Source organism: Drosophila mojavensis, unplaced genomic scaffold, assembly GCF_018153725.1.
Source record: "Drosophila mojavensis isolate 15081-1352.22 unplaced genomic scaffold, ASM1815372v1 contig_36, whole genome shotgun sequence".
NCBI classification, from domain to species: Eukaryota; Metazoa; Arthropoda; class Insecta; order Diptera; family Drosophilidae; genus Drosophila; species Drosophila mojavensis.
In genome coordinates, this window is record NW_025318858.1 from 14,858,634 (window position 1) to 14,882,864 (window position 24,231).

Below are 24,231 nucleotides of genomic sequence, written 5' to 3' on the forward strand. Positions count from 1 at the left end.
AAAATAAACATAAATGTCACAGGCAAAGATATATACATTTAACAACACTGTTTACATTTACCAGCTTTGTTCTTAAGATTTTATATACACTTTTTTGCTAACTAAGCTGAATGGCATAGTTTGATGTAACTTTTCATTACTAACCATTATTTCATGCCTCCAAATACCGTTAAGAACACTGACCACTGAACTAGCATATTCTACAAATAAAAAATAATTTAAAAATTTTATTATTTATTCAAGAATTTTACAACAGTATTTTATATACTTGTACTTTACTTTAAACTCTAATTCTAGCTCTATTTCAAAATGTGGTACTATAATTTCTTTCAGTGTACGCGACAAATCGAAGGCAAACAGAAAGGCGCGAAATTAAATATGCAGATGCCCTGTCACAGCAGAGGGACTTTAGCAAACTGGACAAAATAAAAGGCAAATATGGCCAAAAAGCAGCTTAGTTACAAAATGAACAAACGTTTACCTAAGTGTGTGAGTGTGAGTGTGTTGATCGTACCGGGATGCACACGAGGTCGATGGCATGCGATAGAGATGACATGCAAACATTTGTGCCACGCACTGCCGTCGCTCATTAATTAAAAATTGGAAAGCAACAACTACGGAAATAATAAAAGCAACAACAACATCAAAGGCAACAATGCTGTAGCGGTTACCCTCTGACATGGACACACACACACACACACGTACGCACAGGTTACGTTATACGGCGTTTGTGAAATGGCGCTGACACGGCGCCTGACTGACTGACTGACTGGCTGACAGGGCATGCCACAGATGCCGCAGATGCCGCTGATGGGCTGAACAGTGCCTAGCAGAAGTTTATGTATTAAATCACTAAAGCATATGACAGGCTTACACACATGTGCATCCATATCACATACACATGCATACATGCATGCATGCATACATACGTGTAAATCATGGCAAACTCTTTGGCTTACGCAGTGTTAACGCGAAATGCTGGCTTCAATTGTATAAATGATTTATGGGCTGCTTCAAGTGTTGTAAAATATATCAAGTATAAAATTTGAACAGAGATGGCGATATAAAAAGCATATTTAATTATATGACAGGATTATACTTATATAAGCCCTTCCAAAAGGAATTAATTGGTTTAAGTCGTCTGTGCTATTGAATGGAAAGAGCACAACTTGCAGTGTTGTAAAATACACAAATAAGAGCCTTTATAAATCAGATGCCAGGCTTACACTTATGTAAGGAGCCATTACAGAGAGCTTCTCTGCGGGCATATTCGCCTTTCAGTGGCAGTTCAAAAATGGCCAACTTCCAGTGTTGCAAAGCGCAGTTAACTGCAAAGTGAGCTAATGACACGTGAATGCATATAGAAAACTAGCCAAATTATATATATATATATATCTATTTTTTACTATTCAAACGTGCACTTGAGCTCACTCAGCTAATGCCCAAGAACAATGAGGAGGAAAAAAAACTTTGTTGACCTTAAAAAAGGGAAGAAGCGCACCCTTGCCGCATTGGGAATCCTCGCCTGGCGTTGCCATTGTTGCCCGATGTTGCAAGCGCAGCACAAAAGTGCCAGATAATCGCCGGCTAATACATTGAATGACCGCTGCACACCACACGCCCCCCACCGCCCACCGCCCACCGGATGCGGATCCATTCGTATTGCCATTAAATTCAATTACATGACAATAACGTGGCGCTTATGGCGCTGCGGTTCACGAAAAATTGAATATAAAAATAAAGCTGCAGCTGATAAAAACTGCAAGCGAAAGCTAAACTAAAGCTGCTACGGCGCGTGCACAAGTGGCGGACAGAGAGAGAGGGAGAGAGAGAGGGAGATAGAGTGGGCGCTATCTGTGAGAAAATTATGATTAGCTTTTGGTAAAGTTTCGAGCGCAGTCAGCAGGCAGCTGGCACTTGAGAGCTGCCATTGCATACTTTGTGGCAGCCGAGCCGCTGCACCGCGACCCGCCGTTAGTCAAGCGAGCAGAGCAACCCTGGACAGCGCGACAACTCTGAGCAACGTGCAACGTGCAACATGCAACGTGCTCGGTCCCGTGACAATGGAGTCCGAAAATTCCGCAACGTTTGAATTTCAATCGTCATTCTAATGGGGCGGACGCATTGTGCGGCGTCGCTTTATGTAATCGCTTCATAATCCCAACGAAATCACAATAAACTTTATCTGTCGCCGTTTGGGATGATAGCAGGGATTATGTGCTTAGGTCGTCTATGCTGGACGCGTATTCACATTGCAAAAGTCGCCGGATAGGACGGATGTAGTGAATTTGACCATAGACAACATGTTGAGTGTGGATGAGATGTTTAAATGTATTTCCTCAGCTTTATTTTGGGTGTGAATTGTGATTGATGTGGGGAACTAATAAGTAATTTCAATGTATAAATACTCTATATTTTCACATATATTCTCTTTAATTATTGTAAAATACAATTCACTAAAATCTGTATTTATAGCAAAAACTGAAATAAATAGAAATTGAAATTGAAAATTTTGAAGTAAGTTTATAAAATTATCAAATATTTTGCTAGCATGTTGAAATACCCTGCAGTTTCAGGTATATACATATTTATACAGAAATATCGTGTGTTAGCAAGTCTATAAAAATATACAGTATTTTGAAGTATACCGAAATATGGTGTATACATATATACTATAATTTCAAGAATACAGAATTAGAAAATGTATTAACAACAATACAAAAATACCCTATATTTCATGTATAAGTTTAAGCAATTTTGAAAATTCGCAGTTGTATAAGAATTATGTACAAATATTAAAAAAATTTTTTTTTTAAATAAATCTTTCATATTTATGAATGCATTATATTTATAACTATATAGGGACTCATCCCATTATTGTTGTAGAAAATAAATCCAAAAATACCTTGTAGCTATACATATATAGAAATTTTCTATGTATTTAAGTATACTTATTTTACTTATTTCATCAAGGTTTTTGTTTCTAAATGTCAAACAGAATATTATAAAAATAAAATATAAAAAAAAAACAACATCCTTAAATGGTAAAGTTTTTCAGTTGAAAAGCCATAATCTAACTTCTGTTAAAAATAAGTTTCTAGCATTAGTTTTCTGTGTGGCTGTCAAACAAAAATGTTGAAGAGAAACACAGCACAATAAAATAAAATAAAATAATCATAGCTTATTCCTTAAATTTCTTTAAGAACGCCTTTTTAAGTCGCATGCCCTCGGCGCTATTATTGTTCGTCAGGTCAAAGTTTAAAGCCGTTTCATATATTTAAATAATTTTGCAGCGTGCAGATTTGCTGTTGATTTTCCGCTTTCAATTTGCTTATTTCCTTTTACGCCCCTAATCTGTTATATAAATATACAGAGTGTTTACATAATTGCCATTGAAGTTAACAATTTGCATATATGTATATATAGCCAAATGCTAAATAAAATGGGACGCTTTAAATGCGAACAGGAGATGCGCTCGAGCAAATTTAGCACAAAAAGACAATTTGTCACAATCACAATTATTACGCACACACACACAAGCACACATACACACGCACAGTGACATGGCAAATGCAAGTCAAGCAGCTAGAAAACAAGCCAAGAGAACTTTTGGTAGTTTCAGACGGTGCTGGACATGGGCCTGTACAATGATGCAGCAAACATGACCTGAGCCGGCGACACCTGAAGCCGTCCGCACACACACACAAACACACACACAAACACACACAAACATTTTGTCATAATTTTTAGTTAATTTTTAAAATGCAAATCATCGATGCCTGGTCGAGCCGTGCCTGGCCTGGACTGGCCTGGGAGCTACAGGCCATATGCCGGCCTGGTGCCTGACTGGCTGACAGCTTTCGGCCTTTTGACAAATTCTGGTAGCGTTGTTATTGGACGCACGCTCGTAACGCTCGTAACAGTTATGCAATATTTCAACGAGCATTTCGTGTTGGATTTCCATTATGTTTCTCCTAGCGTATACAAATTGTTGCCTCCGGCTCTGGTTCCAGGTCCGGGCACGGGTACGAGTACGGGTCTGGTTAGGTTCGGTTCGCTTCGTGAATCCTTACAAAGTGCGCCATGTACTCTCAAAATTTCTGTTGGCTGTTGTTTTCATATATATTTCGTGTTCTAGTTTTATCAAATTTACACATCCCTTTTAAGGCTGGTATTAAATGTACATTTTTTATTTTTATTTTTATTTTTATTTTTTAAATTATGCACAAATTTAAAGCATTTTCAAAATTGTGCAATTACAATGTAAAGATATGTATGGTCATGTATTAGGTATTTTTTCATTGCTATAATAATTAAAAATTAGGATATGGATTTTTTTTTCTTATTTTATTATGGCCCTTTATTGTCTAAGATTCTATAGCCCATTTTGCTAAGAACTTTAACAAATTGGTTGGCTAGTATGTCGGTATTATTTATATCGGGCATCCAACTGTTCTTTAAATTGGATTAGGTTATAATAATAGCTTAAATTATATACATTCAAATTCAATTTTTTTGTAACTCCTATTTTATAAATTATTACACTCTTAAAAGCTTTTACAGAACGCGCTGCGGACTTTGACAAATAATTTTTGTTTTTTTTTAATGAAAGTAGGAAAATACGTGCAAGATAATTATATAGAAAATTATCAATTGTAATCAGAATTTTTTTATTTGCTATGTAAATGGTAAAATAATTGTCCGATTTCTATAGAAATTGGAGATAATCTCTAAAAATAAACAAAAGCCTACGCTAGTATTTATTGTAGCATATAAGTTCAGTTTTTAAACTCTTTTTAAAACAACGTATTTTTCGCTGAAGTGCCGGCAAAGCTCAAGCTTATTTCAAGCCCGACTTACGGGAGCTTTTTGTATGCTTTAAAAAGTTCAAGCCGGTTTCGGTGGCGCATGCGTAATTACCGAAGTCGAAGCCGAAGCCGGAGCCGAAGTCGAAGTCGCAGTCGAGGCCGTCAGCCAAGATGCATTTTGCATAAAGTATTTAACACATTTTGTTTCGTTTGCTTTAAGCTGTTGTTGTTTGAGTGAGCAGCAACAACAATAACAATAACAACAAAAACACAAACAGGTCGCAAAACACATTTAAAAAGTATTTGAGACAGGCGCAAAGCGAACAGTTGGCTTTGAGAGGGCGACGCGTGCGCACGAAGAAACACAGGGAAAACACGGTAAATAGTGAAAATGTGATGAAATGTGAAACGAGTGGAATTGAAACACTGCACTAGTGCTGCAAAGTGTGCAAAGCCTGATGGGTAATCCAAATGAACTTGTCTAACTTGTGCCAACAAAAGATTCTCGTGCTCCTACCAAAATAGTTAATAAGAGAACAAATATTAAACAAAGACAACGAATTTTAAATGCTTCTCTTTGCACAGGTCGAACTGTTGAACAAAATGGCGTCAATGAAAATCTGCATATTCGCGCTGCTCGTGGGTAAGTGAAGGCTCTCGCTCTCTCTCTCCCTCTCCCTCTCGCTCTCGATGGCAATTAATGAGATGGCATCGGCAGTCAGCATAATGAGTAATTTTATTCAAATAGATTTGACATCGCCAAACAATTAGCATTCATTTCGAGCCGCAGCTGAAACAGTTATTTGCCAAATGCATATTAATAGCGGCAACAAATGCAATTTTTCCCTAATAATTCAACATCGATTTCGGTGGAAACTGTCGTCAATTGTGAATTTGTGCAATTTGAATGGCTATGCTGTATCAATACCCTAAACATACTATCATTATCAAGAGTGTGTGTTGATTTTAGTGAATGTGAATGTAACAGATGACCACGTGACCTTATGGAGTATATACAAATATATATATATAAAATATAATATAATAATATTGTGAGAAGCTGTATAGAGTCTATGATTATAGCATTCGAAGAAGGAGTCGCCGTCTCCATTTTCATTTAAATTGGAGTATTTATTGTTAAGATGAACTTTTTAAAGAATGTTCATCAAATATTAAAATAATTTATTCTACTTTAAAATTTTTACTGGGAGGAACTTAAAAATCTTGCAAGCTAGATGCCAAACTAGATAATTAGCTTTTCTTTATGAATACCCATATGAATGAAATTATTCCGTCTATCTTCTGAATTATGCGAGAAAGTAAAGCTAAGCACTTTAGCTTTTTGGTTAAGTTAAGGTATTAAATAAATAAATTCAGACAAAAATTTTCTGTAACATTTCCGAAATTTGTATAGTTTCTAAGGCAGGCGGTGGAAGGAATGAAATTAAATTGTAAAATTTATTTTAAACTAATGAATTAATGTTTACAATTAATACTTTGAATTAATTACTTAAAATCAACTATCAAATTATGAAAACTCATTTTCATTAATGCTATAATTAACTATTTAAATACAACCTTATACTGTTCAGGGTATTTCCTAGTCAGGCACCTCCCGTTTTGTTATTGTTGGTATTTCATGCTTTATATGTAAATTGCATTTGCATATGTGTGCATAATTTTGGTTAGCGAATAAATAGACGTGTCATATTTTGTAATCATGTTAAAATGGCCATGAAAATTATTGGCAATTGTTTGAGCGCCGCTCCTCATTAAATATCATCTCTCTCTCTTTCTCTATATATATATATATATAGATATGTGGGCATCAGAAATAGAATTCTGGTTTAATTACAGCGCAAATGTTGTGTGTGCGGTATGACAAGTAGGGAGCACTATTGGCCATAGACTAGGCTAACCATTAAACAAATAGGACAATCAAAATAAATTAGACTGTTATTATGTTCGAGCTATGACAGTCTATGTCAAATAGGAGAAACTTTAATAATTTTACAAGTTATCCATTTGTCCCTTGCGCCGCTCTACGTGCTTCTCATGTTTGTAGCTTACACCCTTTTGAACGCAGTCTAGACAACTTTAATGTCATCCCGTTTGGTGTGAACGGCTTGATTAAATACCAACTCAAAACAGTTGAGCGAGCGACCTGAAAAAGATATACTGCCAGCTGTTTCTATTTTATCTGGTAAATGTTCAATGAACTTCACACGCATGTTTCACGCCTATTTTATTTCTGTATGTGACTCCCGACCACCCACAAAATTGTGTGACTCGAATTCGATTCGACGATGAAAGCAAACAAGGCAAAAAAATAGACTTTGGGTATTTTTTTTCTCAATTTCATCAGCTTCGGCAGCTAAGCCACTCAATTAATCTAGTTTAACCGGACTGGAAATACGAGTCATAGGGGACGCGAGGAGTCATCAGAGTAGGAGGGACAGGGGAAATGGAACAGGGGACAAGGGACAGACGACGGTTGTCGCAACCGGGATTCTATGATAAACTTGTTGACAAGCTGCCAGATCCACGGAAAACTTTAAGCGCATGCCCAACCAATATGCGACGTAGTTGAGCATATGCCAAATAATGTATAAAGAAGTCTATAGACATTTAAATAACTGTATGGGAAGAAAGCTTGAGTTAAGAAAATTAAAATATTTCATATATTGCCATATAAATATGTTAGATACAAGTTTGAGGTAATTACATTTATTCAGACCTCTAATTCACAATACATAGATAAATATATAGATGGAATGTCTTGCAATTGAATATGCTTCTCATTTTCCAAAAGCTTTAAATTTTGTTGTTTAATGAAGATTAAGCTTTTAATTATTTTATTATATGTCATTTTTTCATTTAGTAAATTTTTATTTTAAAAGATTATTATTATTTTATTCTGTTAATAAAGAGACACATAAAGTATATTTAACTTTCTGAAAAGCCAGATTTGATTTAATTCATTAAATACAATATTTAGTTTAATAATTTGTTCATTTATATTATTTTTTGTATAGGGAGACACAGTGCAATTCACATCAAAGCAAATCTATCGATATAGTTATATGAAAATACATAGTTGAGTCTATATTTGGGGGAGTATTAGCCAGAACAGCCTTCAACTTGGTAAACAAAATCTATTTTCACTAACTCATATTGCAAAGCTCTTCATATAGCTGAAGTGCTTTTTCTCAGTCTCTCAGCTAGAGTATAGCCAAAATCAACTACGAAAGTCAGAGCAACTTTTTCTGCCTTTTGTGAGTTTTTTTCTCAGCCGCTATTTTTGTTTATTTTCTTTTGTTTTTTTTTTTTTTTTTTTGGTCAAGTCGTGTACGAAAACGTGTTTCAATGACAAGCGGCAGCTGCAGTGGCAACAACTTGTTTTTATTGTTGTTGTTGTTGGCGTTGTTGTTGTTGCCGTTGTGGTGTTGGTGGCTGGCTTAAATGTTGCCTGACACTTTACGCACTAATTGCTCTGTGGAATTGTTTCTTTATTAACGTTTAATCGAATGTCAGGCAGTCACACTCCAATAGGCGGGGCAACAACAACTGCGCTCGTCGGATCGGCTTGGAAATGAATTCAATTCGTCTTTTCTTGTATTTTCGTGTCTCGACTGTGTATATCTTTTGATATTTTTATTTATTTATTTATTTTATTTTTTTTTGCAATGCTGCCATTTAAAGTGGTTCACCTTGAAGTGCCACGAGTGGTTGCAATTCGCTGCAGCTTGTCGGAAGTGCACGGCAGTGGCTCTGCGAATGGAAGACGCCATGGCCATGCCTTGGCTATGCCCTGGCCATGCCGTGCCATTAGCTCACCTCCAGCTGATTGGCAGAAAAACAGCTGATTTGGCGCTTCTTGAGAGGTTTATTTATTTTTTGTATGTCGTAACTTTCACTTTTGAGGTCGCTTGCCTGATTAGCCCATGTCGCAATCTCCACTCCCAGTTCATAACACAACGAAATAACACACGCTCGACTCATATACATATCGGCATTTATGAAGTTCCAGCAACTGGTTTTAAGCGTCTAAAAATTAAGCAAAAAATGTGTAAACTTGTGCACTGCACAAAACTGGGGCTGGAGTTTGTGGTAAGACTAACCGGCCGGTAAATAGAGAAGAAAACAAGTCATAATATTACTTATACATTGAAAAAAAAAAAAAATTGCGCTGTGGATAATAATAGAAATGGAGCTTAAAAATAATTATTTAATAATTTATTTTAAAAATAATTTACTTGATTGTTTTTTAGTTTTTTGCTACTTTGATGCAATAGCATATGATATATGTACATAAAATATATAATATATTTATTTATTAAATGAATATCAATTCTTTAAATAACTATAATAACTTAATAATAAAATCTCTTAAAATTTTCCTGTATATTTTTCTTAATATTTATTTGTAGAAAATATTTTAAATGTCTATACCCGAATTTTTAATTTATTGACTGAGCTTCGCTAAATATTATTTACAATACATTTACCTTAAATTTCTTTAATATTGCTTTACAATGTTTACTCATGTAAATATGTTAAATATTTATATTCAGGCTATTTTCGAAGCCTATTCGTTCAATGAAATCATATCAGTAATTTCCCTGCTAATTTTATGCAATATATTTTTTCGCCCGCACAGGAACAACGCTTTCTCAACGTGCATATATGCGAGTGGGACCGGGCCATCCACCCTCACAGCGCCATTTGCCACCAAGAACACGTGATCCTGTTCAGGAAGCGGCAGCGGAGCCCAAACGGAAACAAGTGCAGGCAGCGGCAGACTACGAGCCCAGCGAGGAGTGCCCGGAGCCAAATGGCTTCTATCCGGATAGCAAACAGTGCGATAAATATTATGCGTGCTTGTAAGTCACAGATATATACGTACATATATGTCGACGGAGATTTGAATGAGATAATGGCAGAAATATTAAATAAAATCGAGATAAAATTGAAAATATTTTATAATGCAATAGTAGATGAGGAATACCGAATATTGATTCTATAATCAATTTGTTCCAGATTATCAAAATCTGGGCTAGATATAATATTAAGACTGATTTTTGATTAGGTTTGTAATCGATAGCTCTAAAACGAGATCAGCTATCGATTTCTTTAAATCGAATTGAGGTGTGCGTGCTGGACCCTGAGGTACATAGCAGATCTCAAGTATATAATTATTATAACATCTGAGATTAATGCGTTTACACTTACGGACAGACCGAAGGAAGCACGGATGGACAGACATAGGGATGACATACATGAAACTGACTTCGCGTTTTCAAAGGGCTCAGGGTGGAAAAATTTCTACATTATACATATATATATACATATATACTTAGTGGTATATATACTTAATTTGCATTTAAATGTAGTCTTTTTTATATTCCTTGCATTAGGCAGCCATCTCAGCCTTTTAAACTGCTTCGCTTACCTTATTTCATTCGGTTTAATCAATGATGCGTAAAAATGCGCGTTTGTTTATCTTTCGAATCATTGGCTCTTCAAGTATTAATAATTCAGGTGTGCTGAAAAAAAGTGTTACAATATGACACGAATCCAACGATGTGTAAGCTCTTTGTGAACATAAAAATAGCAAGTGAAAAGATGGAACAACTGGCTTACGGTGAATACACCAGATAAACTCGAAGCTATTTCAATACCAAATGATTTCATATATTTTAGGTAATGCACTAATTTAGTTCCGGATTTGGTCTAATTACAGAGACGGTGTGCCCACGGAGCGTCTATGTGCCGATGGCATGGTCTTCAACGATTACTCGCCCATCGAGGAGAAATGCGATTTGCCCTATAATATCGACTGCTCCAAGCGTTCCAAGCTGCGTGAGTATTGAATCAAGTTGGGTTCTTCAATTTATTTTTAGTATGCAGAGCGCGTGGCTCAGCGTGGAATCTCACGCTTGCCGCTATATTTAAACCTGACTAAAATCAGACCAATAAACACAACGGCCGTGCCCACACTTATTTGCTCGTTACGCGTACCTTTAAAGCTCGAAAAACAAAAACAAAAATGCAGAGAAGAACAAGAACAAAATACAAAAAATAAAGTTAACTTAGTTATTATGCAAAACAGCATGCGAGATGGTTAACCCAAATTGTTGTCGTCAATAGGTCTTTGGTCCCCTGACTTGGATGGGTCTCTCTCTCTCACTCTCCGTTGTTTTGGGTGCTTCGTTTTTATTTTAGCCATTTCCTTGGTAGACTTGTTTTATTTCTTATTTTATTATTTTATTTTGTCACGCTCAGTATGATTTTATTGTTGCTGAGCCAAGGGGGAACGGGACGGGGCAGCTATGGCTGACACGTGGCCACCAAGGTTTTCTTTTAGGCATTTGCGCTGGCAGTAAAGAGGCTCAACGTCGACTCTATTTTCTAATTTCCAATTAGTGATATTTTCATTGCAATTCAGAGCTGCTGGCTTTCAAAATTTAAATAAATAATTGTTCATACATTGAAGCAATTAGCACACCTAATATTCGCCCACTGGCCATTTCAATTACCTTTGTCTTTGACCAGCATATGGTTTCTTTCTTTTCCTCCTCTCCTTTGTCCAAGTACTGCAGAATAATCGATTTACGTCTACATATGCTCGAGCATACTCCTTGCATGCTCCTTGCCAGAGGAACTGCCCAACGTTGGGCCACAGGAAGTTGGTCCTGCTAAGATATGGGCTTCCAGTAGGTTGCACTGTTGGCAAACGGCTGCGGCAGTAAACTTTCAGTTTAGAGCATAAACAACTGCAGCCAAAGAATGCTGCCTCGACACTGAAAACTATGCAGGGGGCGAATAAAAAACACACGACTTTATACATATGCAAAGTACACCATATAAATTATTGAAGCAAACACTCTGTTAAAGCACTTTTAAAGAATTCAAGTATATAGGCTTCCTACTAGTAGTAAGAGTAGTTGTGATAATTAAGTAATAAAGTAAAGTAGAAGTAGTATCTGAAATATTAGTGGCTGTAAAAGTAGTAATAGAAAGTGTTTGAAAAAGTATTGGTAGTAGAAGTAATAAAATAAAATCAATAAAAAGTAGTAAAAGAAGTAATACTAGATGGACTAGTAGAAAGAATAGTAGAAATAGTAGCAGAAGAAGTTGTAGAAATAGATGTGGAAATAGTCGTAAAAATAGTAGTAGAGTGCATAGTAAGAAATAGTAACAGAAATTGTACTAGAATTACTAATAGAATTGGTAGTAGAAATATCTGAAGAAATAGTAGCAGAATTAGTAGTAGGAATAGTAGTAGAATTAGTAATAAAATTAGTAGTAGAAATCATTGTATAGTAGTAGTAGAATTAGTAGTAGAAATAGTTATAGAAATAGTAGTAGAAGTTGTGTAGTAGAAGTATTAATATAAGTACTATTAGAAATAGTAGTAGAAGTGGTATTGGCACTAGTGTTGTTCAATTAGTAGTAGTAGTATTAATAGAGTAGACGGACAGATATTAGAATTTATTGTAGTAATATTTGTAGTAGTAGTAGTAGTAACATTACAAGTACGAAAGAATTATAAATATCATTTTATTTAAATATACCAATTCGCATATTTAAATTATCATACATCATATTCATATAATCCTTAACAGAGACTCCCCAGCCATCGCTGCACTGTCCACGCAAGAACGGATACTTTGGCCACGAGAAGCCCGGTATTTGCGATAAATTCTACTTCTGTGTGGATGGCATGTTCAATATGATCACCTGTCCGGCGGGCTTGGTGTTCAATCCGAAGACTGGCATCTGCACGTGGCCTGATGAGGTGGGCGTGACTGGCTGCAAATCGGAGGACATCTTTGAGTTCCAGTGCCCCAAGGTGAACGAGAGCATTGCCGTGACCCATCCGCGATACGCCGATCCTGACGACTGCCAGTTCTTCTATGTGTGCGTGAACGGAGATCTGCCGCGTCGCAACGGCTGCAAGCTGGGCCAGGTGTTCGACGATGAGAACAAGACCTGCGACTGGGCTCGCAAGGTGCCCGACTGGTAAGCGCTGCGGTAGCTCAATCAAGTGTTAAATATATGTAACAAGCTTTCCCATGCAGCGCTGATTGGTACAAGGATCGTCTAACCGATGCGGAGCTGGATGAGCTGGAGAATCCCAAGCCAAAGTCAACGACCACCAAGCGGCCGGCACGAGTGCGTGGCGCCTCCAGGCGCAAGCCGAAGCCAAAGGTCGTCGTCGATGAGGAGGAGCCCGAGCTGGAGGAGGAGTAACTGCGATGGTCCAAATGCCGACTGTGTTTAGTCTTAAGTGCGTCCCATCCTGTACACAAATAAATGTCGGATTCCGCCAATCACGAAATCCGTAAATCTCAAATGATATGCGGAACTATTTAAAGCCAGCTAAATATTTTTGCGTTCCGATTTTTGCCAATAGCACAAGAGATGACAGCTTTCTTTATGCACATACAGACAAGAATTGCAATTCTTGGAAAAAAATGGAGCCCATAGGGGTATACCCTGGCAGCTCCATAGCTTACCAGAATACAATCAATGCGGTCCTTGCTCCGCTTTAAATGCGCCTGCAGCGCATAAATTCAATTTGCCGTTGAGCATGCACAGAAGTGTGCAACAAAACAGCAACAACTCGAACCAGCACACACACACACACACACACACACATATATATACACTCACTTGCGTTGGACATGTGTATGACGTTTGGCAGACAAGGAGCATTCGATAAAACGCATCGAAAATTGCATTGTGCGAATTGTGAGAATTGCGAGCAGTTGAAAAGACGAGATTTACAGTGGCCATTATCGAAGTGTGTGTGTGGGAGGGGGCGGAGCTGGGGGTTGGGGGACTTAAGCTGGCAGCGTAAAGTGCCAGCTGGGTGGGGCCAAAGCGGGGTGGCAACTCGTAAAATTGTATTGTTTAAGCAGCAAAGTAAAATCTCCGACAAGCGATAAGACATTTCACTTGGCCTTACTGCAGCATTTGTTTATGCCAAACAATTGCCAATTGCCAAGAGGATGGCAAAGAAAAGTGGATGCGGAAATAGATATAATATGATGGGGGAAAAGCAGTTAGAGGATTTCAAGTGGACCAGCTAATAGAAGCTGGCTGATATACGTATATATATTATTTTATTTGATTTGCAGTGCAACAGGTTAACACATTCTGTATCGATTCGATGGAGTAGCGAGGGGGTGTGGGGTACGCCTAAGAGGCATCTACCGCAGACACCACCTCTTCAAGGCATCCTTCTAGCGAATGAGGTAAGTGTTCCTATGGATCAAGTGAGGCACATATATTGTGTTCAGGCACGAACAGAAGAGAATAGTAATACAGTCTAGTCCCGATAATTTGAAATAACAAGGGGATCCGTTTTTTTTAGATTTACACAGAAATCAAAAATAGAAACTTTTTTCGATTTATCGCGATTTTCGATTTAGCGGGGTACAAATTATCGAGATTCTACAGTGATTATCAAGTTTGTGTCTGTCCTACATATATATTATTAAGAACGGGTATAAAAACTCGGGCTCATAAGAATAAACATCAATACGTAACTAACCACCATCATAGTCAAGTGTATTCGTTCATATTGTCTGGACTTTCTTCCGGAATATATCACTAAGAGTTCTTTGAGTTTTACTAAATCTCACTTTTATAGTTGATAAGGTATGACTCTTCAAATTGTAGTAAGCAGTATTCTTCTATAATATTGTATATAAATATTTGTATTTCAAATCAAGTCCAACTTAATTGTCCACTTAAATTTAAAGCTCATACTTTATATCTCAACATATCCGCTGCTACGATTCATCAAACAAACTACACACACACATACCCAGTTGAAAACTGAGAGTAGTTTGCACAACGGAAATTAACTTGAACAAGGAGCAGCAGGAGCAGGAGCAGCAGCAGGAGTAGAAGAGGCAGCACAACATACGCCGCTCGATTAAATAACGTACTTCAAATATGGGCATGGCCAAGTTAAACAATTTAGGGCAAGCATCAAGGCGTGCGTTGCCTAAACACCGGATGAGGCGCTCAACCATGATGATGCGCGGGGCCAGCACCGTCTGTTGGCCGTATCTTTGTTTGGTGTTAATGAACAACTCAATTTCACTCAACTCAGCGTCAGTCGACGCGACTCGTCTCGCTTCAACTCGGCTCGACTCGACATCGTCCCCCTGGCGACTTATGACGCGGTCACTGGCCTGGCGCACGCACATGGCCAGCATGATGAACGAAGGCTGGGCGGACGGATGGAGGGACGAAGCAGGAAGATCGACAGTATTGCTGTTAGCCCGTTGGCTGTGGCTTCTAATTAATCAACCCACCGCCCAGGCAGTCAGAGGGCAAACACTGTGAGTACACGTTGCGAGGCAAACTGGCGTCACGCCGTCATAATTTGGCACGTCCTGTGACCCGATCAACGGTCGCTCTTCCACCTGGGCGGCCAGCAGATGCTATCGCGTGGGCGCCATCGAGAAACCATTTCGTCGAACTCAGCGCCTACTTAATCAAGTGTAACGTGGACATGGCCAAGCGCACCTGTCGTTTGACAGCCAGACAGCCAGGCCATTGTCTTGGCCTCTGTGAAAATCGCTACAAATAAAGTGTCACACACACACACACACACACACACACACACACACACACACACACACACATGCACAACGTGTCCCGTCTGCGGCTCGTATCAAATGTCAAATTTGACATAAACAAGTGTTTACATAATGACAACAACAATTTGCGTAATTGTCAGAGACAGCAGCGTCGCGAGGTCAGATATCTCCTGCCCTTGGGCCTCCTCGAACATGTCCTTTGACCTGCACAGGCCTCACTCAGTCGAGTGGCCAAAAGCTCTTAGCCTTCTTTTGTCTTCTATTTTTCTAGTTTAATTGTCATGTTGCATAATTAGTTAGCGAGTTGATGGATGATACGACGTGATAAGAACTTAAGAACTGAAGGAAAGCAAGAGCTGAAAGCTATTTGGCGGCGGGTTTCTAGCTAATTGTAACTAGAGCTAATTAAGGGAAGACTTGGGGTGCTACTGTGAATTGATTATGGTTTCGGTAAGTCAAGGAAATGTTCAAGTATACAAATATCAGATGGAATAAATCATGGATTACGACTGGATGGAAAAGGAAATAAGATATGTGTTCCATTTTAATTCATTTAAGTGTTGTTCTATAAAATTAGTTGCTTACTCAGGATAATATAATTTCCTTTTACTGCTTAAACTTTTATCAATTGGCCAGGATAAAACATAATAATAACATAACAGAATATTTTAATTAGTTTTTTTTTTTTTCATTATCTTTATATTTTATCGTAAGTAAAGATGGCTACAATTTATGTAAGTACAGTATATCTAGTGTACAATATGTAGATAGAACTCAGCCGTAAGAAAACAATATACAAATTCTATGAAGAGAAGCAAATAATACTAAAATGTGAGAGTTAGTTAATTATTTTGTTAATTGGCAAGTTAGAATAAAGATGATCTGGTTTTTTATTTTTTTTTATTTTTTATTTTTTTTTTTTAATTTTTAATACAGTTTTGTTAGGACTGGGTCAAGACCTGGTCAAGCAGGTCTCGACTGTCGTAGCCTATGAGTTTTGCTCTACCTCTGCCATATATCCGGATGTCTAGCCATGCTGTTTACGGGGAACATCTCGCCTCTCGAGTTATAAAAGAATTCATCTAATATAATATAACTTGACGCTCAGTAGCTCAGTAGCAAGTTTGGCTGTTTATAAAAGATCTGCGTTCAGGAATTAACTCTCCTTTCTTATGTTGCTTTTGATGTGCTCGTGCACAGCCTTAATTCCATGAATCGCAAACAATTTGGGGGTCGAGCATCCTTGGGCACAGGCAAAAAGCGAAAATATTTTGTGCTGCTGCCCGGTTAGGTTTTGGGCTGATTCGGATGCGGATGATGGCTGAGTCGGCTAACAGCATAATGTGGGCTCGCATCACAAACAATGTAATAAGAAAAGGGACGAAAGAGAGAAATATGCCCATGCCTTATGCTGGGCAGAAGTTGATTGTTTGCTCCTTGGGCTATTTGCTTTCTTGATGAAATAATTAAATGTCATTCATTGAGGTCCTTTGCAGCAGCAAGCAGCAAGTAGCGGCAGCCTCTGCTGCCTCTTTGCCTTTGCCCGTGTCTGGCTGCCCCTCCGTTGCCCCGGCTCCCCTCGTAATTGTTGACCACTTGCGCATATCCTTTTTGCGCCTTTGCTTCTGTAACTAATTTTTGCAGACGCCTAGGGGCGTGTCCTGCCGCCCCACGCTTTGATTTTACCACCATGGCCACGCCCACACGCCCATAGTTTCACGCCCAGCAAGTTCATTAAACTTTCGTCAGAGCATTCCACGCACACACACACACACACACATACAGCTGACTAATTAAGTGCTGCACACTTTCGGGCAGCGCCAGTTTAATGAACCGCCGCCATGACAGTCGCACCTGACAAAACTTGTCGCCTGGCCTAGCCTCGCCGCTATTTGCATATTCAAAATACTCAACAAAAAATCATCCAAATTTAGGACATAAAATCCTACTACTGCAACAGTTTGACAGACAATTGTCTGGACGAACTTCTGGCATCTTGAATAGGCAAAGCAGACCAGAAAGAGAGAAAGAGAGAGAGAGAGAGAGAGAGAGCGCGAGAGTGCAAACGGGAGCAGCTGGCACAAATTTATTTAATTTTAATTTACAATTTTATGGCAAGTCAATGTGCTTTTTAGCGTTGATAGAATTCAAATTAATGTAATAACATCTTTAAAATTTCATTGATTTATTGATTTTAAGTTTTTATTTATTATAAAATCATTAAAAAGAAAAGAAAAATAAAAATATATAAAAATGTACATATGTCTTAAAACTATAATTCTCTATGCCTAATTCTTTTCTACTCATGCCCACATACATCGCAAATTATTGTTGACCATTTCTCTCTGTCTTACACTCACACTCAGAGAAAAAAAATGAGAGAGCAGCCGATTGCTTCGCAGCTTTCAAAAGCCCGTTCGCGATCGGTTCGTTTCGTTCTCATTGTTCCTCGACCCCGTTTCGCTGAGCTGCTTGAAATGAAGCGAAATGCATTGGTATGTAGGCGACTGATGTGCATGCTGAATATGTAAATGTATACACACATACATACATATAACAATTGCGAGCGAGTGTAGTGTCTGCATATGAATGTCAATGAGAATGCCGTTAACAATGTTCGTTAAAAGAGCGTCACACGAACTCAACTGAAGGCACTCAACAGAAGAAAAGAAAAATAAGTCGTTTGCTCAGAGCTAGAGCGAGTGAGCATGATTTGCGGCTGGAATCGGAAACAGAGCGTATGGAAGAAAGAGAGCATGTGTTGCTTGTAAGCTAGAGAACAACATTCCATTCTCTCCAGAGTAATTGATTGTTAATCAAATAATGAATCCAATCATTATACGAAATGAATAGAGTTTCAATTAAATGTTAGCAAATGGCCTAAATTTTTAATTTGTTGCTTTGCACAAGCCAAAGCGAACGGGCAAACCAAATGCCAACCTAAAACTGTCAAAAAGTTATGAATTCGTTTGACACAAAAATGAGACTCACACACTCTCACAGACTCACACTCTCTCACACACACACATACACAGTTGATGTAATTGCATTACAATTAAAGGGGAGATAATTTCAACTAAAGCTACCGCAGCATGGCATAGCAATATGAAAAAAAAAAATTCTTTGCCAATCCCGACTTGGCTTAGATAAATCACATAAATTTATTATGATGATGGCATAAATCATAGGGCCATATATAAAATTGCAGTAGACTTTCAGTTGAATTTCATTTTTTTCTGGGCTTTATTTTTATTTTTCTGTCTCGTTTGGGGCATTGTTTGCATTCTCTAAGCGCCGCAAAGTATGCAATGCGTGCAGCCAGTTGACAGAGAGGGGCCCCAAAAGCCAGCAACAGCCGCAGTTAGCTGGAAAAGCCAGTCAATGGTCGCCCAGTGCACAAAACTCCCCGTTGCGGCGCAATTTTCGGACAATTTCGGGCCATATAGGAGCACTCGACGTATAGATATATGTACATAGACTGTCTGCAAAGCTCGTTGTGGCCAGCTCCATCTTCCTCTCTCCTGTCCTGTGCTATCCTGTCCTCTCCTCTATTCACGCTTTGGGTTCATTGCTCAAAAATCACAAAAATTTGTTTTTGCATGAAAATAATTTTCTTGTTTTTGTGTCAGGCAGCTTGTAGGCATCCCCATGGCTCTGCAGTTAGAGCCTGTATTTGGCCCGGCTTTGCCATTTGTTTTTAGTGCCTTGTATTATGTACACCCTGTAAGGGAAGAAATCAAAGAGTATACTAGTTTATTGGATTAGAAGCATGCGATCTATGGAATATTTAAATACATACATATATTAATTTTGAAGGCATCAACAGTTTGAATTTGTCAATATTTTCATTTGATTAGAGTTAATTGTTACACAAATATAAAAAATTAATAATTAAAAATGGTATCCACTTTCTTAATTGATAGTTTTCTATTTTTAAATAAAACATAAAAATTTAAAATTAAATAAAATTCTATTTATTAATTTTCAATTTTTGTGTAATTTTTCTTGATGTTTTATTTCAGAAAAATATATAAATAAATATTTCTATAACATATATTTATATTTTAGTTACAGCAACATTTTTTTATTTGCATGTAAATCGATTTTATCTTATAAAATAATAAAAAATTGATTTTCATCTGTATAGGGTATTTACAAGATTACTTTGACTCCCTAGTTTTTGTTGGTGTTTGTTTTTGTATTTTTTGGTATCTGTCATAATGCATTGGTCGCCATGTCCATAATTTCCATGTTAATATTGCCCTTAAGTCGTAATTCAGCTATGAAATTAACTCGCCCGGGTTTCGTTCACTTTCCACATAGAGAACACCACAGAGACATCGAGAGAAATCATGTCCCATGCAATTAACATGTGGAACAATTTGTCGTCAAATTTGTCAGCGAACATTTTGTTTGGGGATTTGTGCAAATCATGGGAGAGTTCTAGCCCCATTGGTCTATTTGATAAATAATGGAATTCTATAGATTTTATAGATGGTAAAATGTGCGTTATTATTGGGTTTGTTTTCGATACGTTTTGTAGGGTTAAAGGTGTCTCCTTTGAGGGAATAAATAGCTATATTCAATAGAATAATGTTTGGTACATAGTAAGCCAATGGATTAAAAATTCTTAAATCTAGATTTTGACGACTTAAAACTTCTTTAATTTAGATTTATAAGGATTCAATTTTATATAAATTTTAATTTATTTTCTATTATGCTAAATTTCAGCTACCTCCCTCTCTCTCCTTCTAATAGAGGGTATTTGACTTTTATTTTGTTTTGTTTATCAAAAATATTGAACAAATATTTAAATAATTGCCTAAATAGCCACTTGAGAGTATTTAATAATAATCCATGTGCTTTGTTAGTTTTCCGAGTCGCTTCATCGCTTATTGCCCTGTGCAGCAGGGATACTCCGCATAATCGATGTATTATGCAGGAGTTAAACATATGTATAGCCAAAAAGAAAAAAAAAAAGTCTTTAATGGATTGCCAATGAATTTTCGGGTCAATAAAAAGTGGGATTAGCGCAGCCTAATTATGATTTCAAATTGCTAATTCCCATTTCATCACTATTATTTATTGTAAATGTGAGGGGCTGTACGCCAATTGGATAGTTGAATAAATCAGGAATCTAGGACTCATTGAAAGTGGGATTTTGGAATACAATGAGTTAAGTATGAATTGGGATATGCAAAATAGAATCATGAAATACTACTATAAATATATTTATCCCGCTCACAGACTTAACATGAGATAGATATAGAGTTACATTCTCTATATTCTCTCATGAGACATGATATTATGCATTCACAGCATTTTAGCATGATAAAACCAATAATATTGACTCTGTTAGTCCAGGACTTTTTGCATATAATAGTTATTGATTATTTATAATAGCTTTTCTGCTTCAAAATATTTGTGTTATATCCTTAAGATATATAATATAAAATATATTCAATAAATAATTTATATAATATAAATGATATTCGTATACCCATAATCATTACGACTTCAAGCTCTTCAAGAGGATTGGCTTTCAAATACTTGGAACTTTTGGCATTAATTAAAAATAAATTGCTTGGATTTTTCATTGGAGTGAATATGTGAGAGAATGCGTCTGCCCTGAAAGCTGATTTGCCTTACTCCACTCGAGTTCAAATCAGCTTCAATTGGTTTGCTAAAATGCTTAGCACAACAGAAGGCAACTGGAGCAGCAGTAGCAGGAGTAGTAGCAGCAGCAGCAGGAGTTGTAGCAGGAGCACCTGATGCATATACACATACACTTGACAACGTTGCATATTTAAAGGCGTCTAAGTGCTGGCAAAAAGTGCAGAGCGCGACGTCTGACACATCATGCATGCTGTTTTGGCTTGCCTGATTGTTTTGAGTGTCAGCGTCAACAACAACAACTGCAACAACAACAACAATAACAAGAATAGCAACAACAACAACACCATCTCACATTCAACATCAAATGCAACATGATGAACAACCAGAACTTGGAGCATTGATTGCATTTGCGTCAGTCTGCCAACAGCCAACAACCACGCCCACATCCACACCCCTACCCACACCCACTTCCCCTTTGCCGCCCACTTGCAGCAAGTGCTGAACAATGCCGTTGACATTCCAAGTGCAGAGACAACGAGACGTGAGCCCACTTCCTGCTAATGCCTAAAAATTTGTGAAGGGCCCTCCTGGACCTGGATGCCACTTGAGAGACGTAGCGCCGGCGTCGACATCCTGCGCCGTCTGCACTTTAATCTGTGCCGATGGCAAATAGTCAAACAATTGCAGTTTAGAGCCAGACGGCCCAATCGACTGTCAATGGGCTGTAAAGCTGTGGTACTCCTGCACTCGCCCAAATACTGACGATGCTCCATATTGATTGGGTCTCTGTTGTTGTTTTTCGGAGTTCATGTGGGCTGAATTAAAGGCTAAAGCACAGGCCCGTCTCCTGCGCTAATGCTGTTCGGCATCCATTTGCCATTTGCAGCAACTTGCCAGCGACACCTCCATCAACAACAACCTTGTTGACACTTTAACATTAGATTCCGGGCCACGGGGCGCATACGTCATGTGCGCTATATTAAAGGCATGCGAGAAAGAGAGAGAGTGAGATAGGGAGAAGCGCTCCTTTCATCCAGCTACGCAAAATACTTCACGCTGCACGCTGACATTGTTTGACATTGTAAAAATTGCTTTTAATTAAAATGCTGTGTGCACAGATATTAACACTCTCTAGCTTCACATATTGAAGCTGGATGAGCTGCATAGAATTTATTTAGATTTATGTATAGAGAAAGCAGTGAAAGGCAGGTTATAGGGAGCTTAAATTATAGCTAAACAAAATTATATATGTAGATAGCCTTACTGTACCTACTTTGATAATTAGAAAGTCAAAATTATACGAAAATAATTCCGAGTTTAATAAATACTCCTCAAGCTAATCGGGCTACATAAAGGCTTAACCCTTTATACGGCCTTGTTGCATATCTGCAACATACCGTTTAAATTGAGTTATTTCGCAATGGGTATCAAGAAAGTGGTATGGCAAATTCTTTTATAAGTCAGAAATATGTGTTTTTTCGATTTTTGTAGCTGGTTACACTTGTCCACATGTCTTGCCATACAAATATTAAAATTTCCTGCCAATTTAGTGAATTGTGTATTGGTGTCCAAATCAATTTTATATTTGCAAATTTTTCTAATAACAAAAATTTTTAATTTGCGAACAACTACTTTTTAAATAAGGTAACTATATTAATAATGCGTTTGTAATCAAGTTTTTGGGTTTGTTGTTGTGTATTGTGAGTAACTCTTGAATATCGGTATGTTGCAGATATGCAACAAAGTACTATTAGGACTTCTTTTTTGTACTCTCAATTTTGTTGCATTTATGCAACATACCATTTATTGTGCTTATGTTTTATATGTCACTATATACTTCTTTTGTTGTTTTGTGTCATTATGTGTTGCTATGAATTTATTTTGGATTGTCTTATGTGTTTTATGTTCTTCTTTGAGGCCGACCTACACATATTTATATTTTTGTAGACAGTATTTCTTACTTAGAAATAATGTCCGCAAGGGGATTGACACCTTCGGAAACCCAAGATTTTTTAATAGTTTGGAGAGCGAGGACGAATTCGATTTTTCTGCCAATGAAGAAAGTGATTTCGTATGAAAAGATACAACCCGAACAAACCTCATAAATGGGGATATAGAATTTATGTTCTTATCGGTCATTCAGGCTTCTGCTATAAGTTTGAGATAGATTCAGGAAATGAAAACAAAGTTTTGCCTAACGAACCAGATCTAGGTGCGGCATCAAACTGTGTTGTTAGAATGGTCAGAGAAGTGCCCAGGCATCAGAACTTTCGAATTTATTTTGACAATTTTTTCAATTCATTGCCCCTTTTGAAATACTTAGCGGATGAAGGAATTTTAGCTTTGGGTACTATTCGAAGAAACAGAATTCCAAATAACAAAACAATTGATAATATTAATTTGAAGAAGCATCCAAGGGGTACGTCTGTAGAATATGTCGCTGATTTTGACGGAGTTGACATATCAGTAACATCATGGGTGGATAATAAAGTCGTATCATTGGCATCCAACTATGCTGGAATACTACCAGAGGACAAAGCACTTCGATTCAAGAAAGCCAAAAAGGAATACGTAGAGATTGACCGACCCTTTGCAGTAGCACAATACAATAGCTATATGGGAGGTGTTGATCTGATTGACAGCATTATTGGAAGATATAAAATTTTACTAAGAAGTAGACGCTGGCAGGTTCGCATTTTTTACCATCTACTCGACTTGACAGTGAGTAATGCTTGGCTTTTGTACAAACGCGTTCATAAGGCGAATGCATCAAGCACTAAACTCTTAGGATCTTCCGAGTTTCGGATAAATATTGCAGAGGTGCTAACAAAAATTGATACCAAATCAATAATGGGAAAAAGAAGTTCTATGCTCGAGAACGAATTGCAGCAAAAAAAACAAAGAGGTCCTACGCAACGCGTGCCAAATCGAATGGTACGGCAGGATGAATTTGGACATTGGCCTTTGTGGGGTGAAAAACGAATAAGGTGCAAGTACCCGAAGTGTACGGGATTCTCGCAAGTAATGTGTGGGAAATGTGAAGTGGCCTTATGTTTCAACAAGAGAAACAATTGTTTTAAAAATTTCCACTTAAATTAAAGTTTAATAAATATATTATTAAGATAAATAGTCGTATAGTCATTAAATAAATATAATAATATGTTAAATAGTTTAAGAAAATCCAC

The 24,231-nt window shown here is 37.5% G+C and overlaps 1 protein-coding gene across 1 annotated transcript; it reads left to right on the forward strand.

Annotated features, from left to right (window-relative positions):
• Positions 1-5,057: 5,057 nt before the first annotated feature.
• On the forward strand, positions 5,058-13,167 carry LOC6576831 (protein obstructor-E). The gene is made up of 6 exons (XM_002002780.4): positions 5,058-5,186; positions 5,394-5,451; positions 9,469-9,691; positions 10,552-10,670; positions 12,437-12,833; positions 12,893-13,167. Exons 2-6 carry the CDS (start codon positions 5,412-5,414, stop codon positions 13,062-13,064), a joined length of 951 nt encoding a protein of 316 aa, XP_002002816.1. The 5' UTR covers positions 5,058-5,186; positions 5,394-5,411; the 3' UTR covers positions 13,065-13,167.
• Positions 13,168-24,231: the final 11,064 nt, after the last annotated feature.